The sequence below is a fragment of the Otolemur garnettii genome, unplaced genomic scaffold, assembly GCF_000181295.1.
Source record: "Otolemur garnettii isolate 467f Iridium unplaced genomic scaffold, OtoGar3 scaffold00043, whole genome shotgun sequence".
NCBI classification, from domain to species: Eukaryota; Metazoa; Chordata; class Mammalia; order Primates; family Galagidae; genus Otolemur; species Otolemur garnettii.
In genome coordinates, this window is record NW_003852438.1 from 3,386,348 (window position 1) to 3,393,022 (window position 6,675).

Consider the following 6,675-nt stretch of genomic DNA (forward strand, 5'->3'; position numbering starts at 1 on the left):
CTCTAATCACCAGGGGGCACGAATAAACTGGTATCTACCTTAGGTTTTGGGCACTATGGACTTTGCAATTGCTAGAGCAAATTGCAGATTGCAAAAATCACTGGATTCATAAGTCCAAAGGGACCCAAGAGTTTCTGGCTTTTTATTAGTTTTAACCTTTAAGCTTTTACAAGTGTAACCAATCATATAAGGGTGGTAGAGGAGTATTTCCCACCACTTCTAACGTAAACTCAAAACTTTAGGTTCTCGGGGGTGGGGTGGGGGTGGGGATAGGTTGGTTCTTCACTATTTACAAGGAAGGTTATTTTGGGTTGTGAAAATTCTCCATTTTTTCCCTGTATTCCTTTACTCAATCTTGGCCACCACAATCAGGCAGACAGAAAGCACAAGGACACGTCTTTTGCATCTGTATTACAAACCTTAGCAGCAGACAGCACTGCTACAGACCTGTCAGAGATGCATTTTCATCATTCTGCACCCACAATCCTGGATGCAGGCAGAATGGGGACCAAAGACCCCATTCTTGGCAAGGGAAAACATCCCCAGAAAAAGGGGAAAATAAAAAAAGCTGAGTGAGGCAGAACAAAGTCAGCTAGTTTAATTTTAAACCAGCCACTGATAAATTTCTTTCATTTTTTTTTTTTGAGACAGAGTCTATATCACCCTCAGTAGAGTGCTGTTGTGTCACACCTCACAGCAGCCTCAAACTCGTGTTTAAGCAATTCTTTTGCCTCAGCCTCCCAAGTAGCTGGGACTACAGGCACCCGCCACAATACCCAGCTATTTTTTGTTGAAGTTGTCACTGTTTTAGCAGACCCAGGCCAGGTTTGAACCCTCCAACCTCAGTGTATGTGGCCACACCCTAACCATTGTGCTCCAGGCACTGAGCCCACGGCTAAATTTCTTATCAGAGCAATTTTTCTGCTTTTCCTAGAACTCTGACCTATGGGGGGGTTTAAACTTACTAACACCCCTGCTGGGTCTGCAAACACTCAGGAATAATGGCCGCAGAAAATGCTGTAGCAAGGCCTGGAAAAATACACTAACTAGGTAAACAGACAAAACAAATACCCACAGTGGAGATTTGTATTTGACTGGGGCAGAGATCAAGGAAACAGCTGGAACCCTAAAATACTGGCAGGACATAATATCCCTTATCACAGAGGAAGAGCCTCTGTGGTGGTGGTGAGAGGAAAATTCCTCTCTCCCACTGATTACTCAGAACAGATTGACAACAGAGGAGTTTTACTCCACAGTGAACTAGGAAAGTTCAATTCTGCCCTAGGAACCTGTGTGTGACCTCAGACAAGACTTCCCCTACACAAGACTCCGATCCCAATTTCTCAACACTGCTCAGCCCCTTAATGATTATCGAAACAATAGGACCTAATATGCCCATTCAGAGAAACTACTGGCATCTTTATTCCCCTTCTCAGCTTACCCTTTGGGCTAATGAGCAAATAGCCTGCAATAAAAGCTGAGTGGGTTACTTCCAGACACACAAGTGGGCAGTGGTCCTACTTAAAATTCTAGGAGTCTCATCTCTTTCTTATTGTTTCTAAGTTTGTATTTCTTCAGTCGCCACCAGATCCACAGGTCTTTTTGTTGTTGTTGCAGTTTGGTCAGGGCAGGGTTTGAACCTGCCACCCTAGCCACTGAGCCACAAGTGCCACCAGATCCACAGGTCTTAACAGACTCCAGCCCATTTCTACCCACCAGCTAACCCACCTTATAAAGGAGAGGCTAGCAAACTTCATACAAAGGCAGCATGATTATTTTAGGGATTATAGGCCCTACTGTCCCGTTACACTCAACTCTGCTCTTGTAGTGACAGCCAGTCAGTCCATCAATCAGCTTGAGTATTCCAGTAAAATCAAAAAATTTAAATCTTACATTCCATGAGGTATTCTTCCCCCACACCCAACCATTTAAAAATGCTACTGCCACCTTAGAGTTGAACAAAACACAGGTGGCAGAACAGACCAGTTTGCCAACCCCCATCCAATTTACAGGGAGTTTGACATCATTCCAGGAGACTCGGTTCTACTTGATTAATGTTAAAAAAGCTGAGACAATACTTTGCTTCCAACTGAATTAGTCTCTTTTTATTCTCTTGGTAATTTCTTCCACAGTTACTACTTCCGTTGTAGGTGATGAAATGTGTTAAGGCTCCACTTCAAGTGTTGGCACTGCTATGAGCATGGTCTCTCCCTTTACTGTAACTCAAAATTAAAACTTTTGATTCCTTTATATCCAGTCTCAGGAGTGGTTTCCACTGTAGAATTTATCTGATGACACGTCTTATGCTTTCTAGTAGTGGCCTACAACCAGTCTCTAGCTTCTCCAGGAACACTACAGGATGGATTTAGTTTAAACGTGTATTAAACTAAAAGGCATTCTCTCGAATGAGTTTAAATGTATTTTATTTTTAAACAACCTACATGACATGTTTTTCCTTAAAAACAATGCCTCCACTCCAAATAAATCACGGTCAAAATAAATGAAGAGCTCAAGATGACATCAGTCCCATTTGTCTTAAGTCCTGGTGTTGTGTGGATGACAAGCAGCAGCCAGTTATGATGACAGGTGATAGATCCAAAGTAATTGCCAAATTTGTTACTGTAAAAACAAGGAAGATTGTATTTATATTTCCCCTAATCAGAGCAATTCAACATTTTTTTAGGCTACAAATGTATTCCCTAATTCAATCTGAGCCGCCACAAAGACAGACAGAAAGCGCAGGGAATATTTTTTCTTTTGCATCCTAGTGCAAACCAAAAGAACAACAGCAAATTGTTCAAGGTCTATCAGTGGATGCAGAATATCCTTACTACATCAGAAGTTCTACATCTTGAGACATTTTACAGTAACACTGTTCTACCAACCAAAACCTTAAATATCATCTGAATAACCCCCTTCTAATTTTTATCTGTTGCTGCCTCTAATCTTGTTCAATACATCCTTAAATGTATTCCATTCCTTATACAGAAGCCTAAGAAAAAAATTAGCATAATGGTGTCTTTACTGTACAGCTAAGCATCTCCTTACAGAGCAGTGATTATTTAATACTACTAAAGCTATTTGCATGCTGGTTTAGTAGTCAGCTATTATTTACTAAAAACTAGTAATGTCCTAAGGCTTTCAATGATCAGATTTGTTTTATCATTAAACCAAAATGAAAAACCTTGATTCTCATGCATGTGTAGCAAAATATAAGTAATAAGGGTGGCGCCTGTGGCTCAGTGGGTAGGGTGCGGAAGGGTGCCCCATATACTGAGGATGGTGGGTTCAAACCCAGGCCTGGCCAAACTGCAACAACAACAAAAAACAGCCGGGCGTTGTGGCGGGCACCTGTAGTCCCAGTTACTCAGGAGGCTGGCTGAGGCAAGAGAATTGCCTAAGCTCAGGATTTGGAGGTTGCTGGGAGTTGTGACGCCACAGCACTCTACCGAGGGTGATAAAGTAAAACTCTCTACAAAAAAAAAAAAAAAAAAAGATAAATAAAGTAACAAAATTGTTTTCCATAAATAATCAAGATTCTAAGCCTTCTTACACTACAAGGATCTTTTACACATGGAAACAAAAACTAGATCCATGTGCTCTTTTTTTTAAGAGGAATGCTACAGAATCTATTCTAACTATCCCAGTATCATGAAACAGTGAGAACTGCACCTAAAATATCTTCATTTTTACATTACTGATTTCAAAACACTTCCTCATCATACTTACACATTTTTCCATTTCTAAACCATCCTTAAAGAAAATCATATATGGGGTCACACCATCCTCACGGTAGTCCAGGAGAGCAACCATACCATCTGGATTCATGTTTTCACCAATAAAGAACTTGGGAAGCAAGCAACAAATACCCCAAATTAGACTAGTATTTGTAATGTATCATAACAAAGCTAAAGAATACAGAGATGTTTCAGAACACCACAAAAATCAACAGCATTTCCACAAATAAAAGCTCTGATGCCTAAGAGAAAAAATGCTCATTTATCACAAACTCTGTTCACCTGATTAAAGTACCAGTAACTACCAAAATGAAAGTATAGTAACAATCCAGGAACAACTTAGGCTTTTGGGAAAACTTTCACTCTCTCAACCCCAGATACAGTTCCAACCCCTACACAAGGCTGACAATGATAAGAGTATGGCCAGGGTACGTGTGAAAGCTAGAAAATGAAACAGCTAGATTGTGCTGTTTTAAATTAAACCCCAGAGATAAGATGTCACTGAAGTTTTCCAAAAATAGGACCAACATGCTAAGATATATCAGAAAAGAACACCAGTGGCAACGAGACACACTGCAATTATGAATGGAAATTGGAAAAACTCTTAGGAGATTAGGAAGCAATCCAAGAAAAGAAGAACTGATAAATGTCATCTGAAAAGCAAGGAGTAAAAAAGACATTTTTTGAAACCTAAGACAAATTCTGTAAACATTTTTTTAGAGCAGAGGAAGCTACTTTCTATACCTGGAATTCCAGTGTTATATGAAAGGATGCTAGAAAGTACTTGTCAAAGCCACAATTAATTACATTAAGATTAATGAAGCAAAAACTAACCTTTTGCTCTTGCAGTTAAAATTCTACAATCTCATGTTCCAAATATTTAAGGTATTTACCTGGTAGTTTTTGAAATTAGCCAGGATGTGCTTGATTTGTTCTGCAGCCCCTGTCATAAAAGGTTTTACTCTTTCTGGTCTCTGTTCTTCAAGTTTGCCTTTGATTCTAAAACAACATTTTATTAACAGGTTAATGTGCAGTGAGTAAAATCAAGTTACAGCTAAAAAACCTCTGTAACACTAAAAAAAGGAAATCAACTAGCTGCTAAAAAATAACTACTTCACAGGGGTATCTTTATTCACAACTCCCAATTTCATGTTAACTATTTCCCTAGTACTATTCTAAAAATAAACCAGACTGTACACAGGAAAGCAACAACCCTTGTCTGTGGGCTTCTCAATAAAGTTTCACAAGTATGTCTACTGCCTAAACAAACCAGAAAGTTGCCAATCCCTAAATCCTGTAAGACTCTAGACATCAGCTGGGTATTGTCAACTATCACTTACGACTTCATGTAATCTTTGATGTACTTCTTGTAGGCTTCTTTTGTGAAGCTGGTTTCCTGCAAGTGATGGTTCATGACAATATCAACACCAGTGACAACTGTGCTTTCGGTACCTTCGCCCTCAGGTCCTTCAGCGGAAGCATTTCCACCAATGAGCGAGTCATCAATGTTACCCTCTGTCCTACTGACCATCTGCGTTAAGAAAAAGCAGTTTGGTTGCAAAAACTTTACAAAAAGAACCCCAAACACTAATACTAGCAGTTCATGCATCCATCACTCCCTCAATGAACTTTGCCAACTTTTAACTGAAAACCAGGAAAGTACCACGAGGAAAAAAAATTGTGACTCGTGGATTTCCTGATAAAGCTTACCTCAAACACAATTAATTTTTGATTGGAACAAAAACGGGGTCATTTACAAGTTTTCCACTTGTGGGATCTAGGTGTCACGGTCGGTAAGTGACATGAGAAGTGCTTAAGATCTTAGGGCTCCCAAGCCAGAAACAACACTTAACCCAGAAGCCTCAAGGGGAGCATGGGCGCCGAGGCGGCGGACCTATTTTCAGGATCAGCTCCGCCTCCACTTTTCTAGAAAAACCCGAGCCCGGAAAGAGTGTCTCCTCCGCCAGGAGGTGGCGGAGAGGATTGCACAACCTCGGGCGGGGGAGCGGCGGAAACCCGAGCCTGCCCTGCCTCGCCTCCCCCACGCGCAGGCCCGGCCGACTCACCTTCCCCTCCACCTCCAGGCACAGGCCGTCCGCGATCTCTCGGATCTTGTAAATGTCGGAGAACATCTCATCGTCTGTTCGGGGACACAGACCCGCCAGTCAGAGAGCGCCCGAGGTCGGGAGCAGACGCCGCCATTTCCCCCACTGGCCAGGCACTCTCGACCTCCGCCCTTCCTCCGGGGCTGGCGACCCCGGCGCGTGCCGTAGGCACTGACCCTCTCCACGCTCGCGGAAAGGCCACCAGCATCCCCCAGGCCCACGACGGCGGCGCCCGCTGCGCCTGCCCTCCCTGCCCCCACCGCCCCCTGAGTTCCCTGTGTGCGGCAGTAGGGGCAGTGCAGTCAGGACTCACGGCTGATGAGGTCCCGGTAGATAATCATGATGGCGGCTGAAGGGAGACGGCGGCGGCGCTAGCTTTGCAGGAGCCCGGAGCTCGGAGCGAGCGCGGTGGAGCCGGAGCGGCGCTCGGGGGGAGGGGGGAGCGGGCGGAAAAGGCCGATTCAGCCGCTCCCCAACCTCATATAGAGGGCACGTCCCTTACGTCATCGCCCGCTGCGCCTCCGGAAGTGCCGCAAGCGGTGACGTGGCACGTTGAACCGCGCGGGGGCGGGAGGGGGCGGTGAGAATCCGGGGACTTGGCGCGCAGGTCGGGTGCTGCGTCCCGCCGGGCGCGTGGGAAGAAGGCAGCGGGGAGGAGCTAAGGGTGTAGGGGCTTGGGGAGTGCTCTTGGTTTTTAGCTGGGGGGAGTCGGGGAAGCGGAATCTGTTGGGCACTGCCGACCTACTCCGTGAGGCCGCTCCGAGAGATTCCGGGCCCGAGTGGGGCCTAGGTGAAAGCTCTTCAAGCTTCCGCTCCGCCCCTGTCCTGCCTAG

The 6,675-nt window shown here is 44.3% G+C and overlaps 1 protein-coding gene and 2 non-coding genes across 3 annotated transcripts; all 3 read right to left on the reverse strand.

The window, feature by feature from the left end:
* Positions 1-333: 333 nt before the first annotated feature.
* Positions 334-462, reverse strand: LOC111725572. The gene has a single exon (XR_002773607.1). It is a non-coding gene; the product is annotated as a small nucleolar RNA SNORA31 (small nucleolar RNA).
* A 1,621-nt stretch (positions 463-2,083) lies between these two features.
* On the reverse strand, positions 2,084-6,449 carry TPT1 (tumor protein, translationally-controlled 1). The gene is made up of 6 exons (XM_003790356.3): positions 6,156-6,449; positions 5,804-5,877; positions 5,078-5,268; positions 4,631-4,736; positions 3,730-3,846; positions 2,084-2,619 (listed from the first exon to the last, which is right to left on the reverse strand). The coding sequence occupies exons 1-6, from the start codon at positions 6,181-6,183 to the stop codon at positions 2,617-2,619; spliced, it is 519 nt and encodes a 172-aa protein (XP_003790404.1). The 5' UTR covers positions 6,184-6,449; the 3' UTR covers positions 2,084-2,616.
* On the reverse strand, positions 2,689-2,820 carry LOC111725571. Its single transcript, XR_002773606.1, has one exon. It is a non-coding gene; the product is annotated as a small nucleolar RNA SNORA31 (small nucleolar RNA).
* Positions 6,450-6,675: the final 226 nt, after the last annotated feature.

Coding starts and splice junctions, on each gene's coding strand:
- TPT1 (XM_003790356.3), bottom strand. CDS start 6,183: ATGATTATCTACCGGGACCTCATCAGCC. Junction 5,878..6,155: donor CTACCGGGACCTCATCAGCC/GTGAGTCCTGAC, acceptor GTCCCCGAACAG/ACGATGAGATGTTCTCCGAC. Junction 5,269..5,803: donor GCCTGGAGGTGGAGGGGAAG/GTGAGTCGGCCG, acceptor TTCTTAACGCAG/ATGGTCAGTAGGACAGAGGG.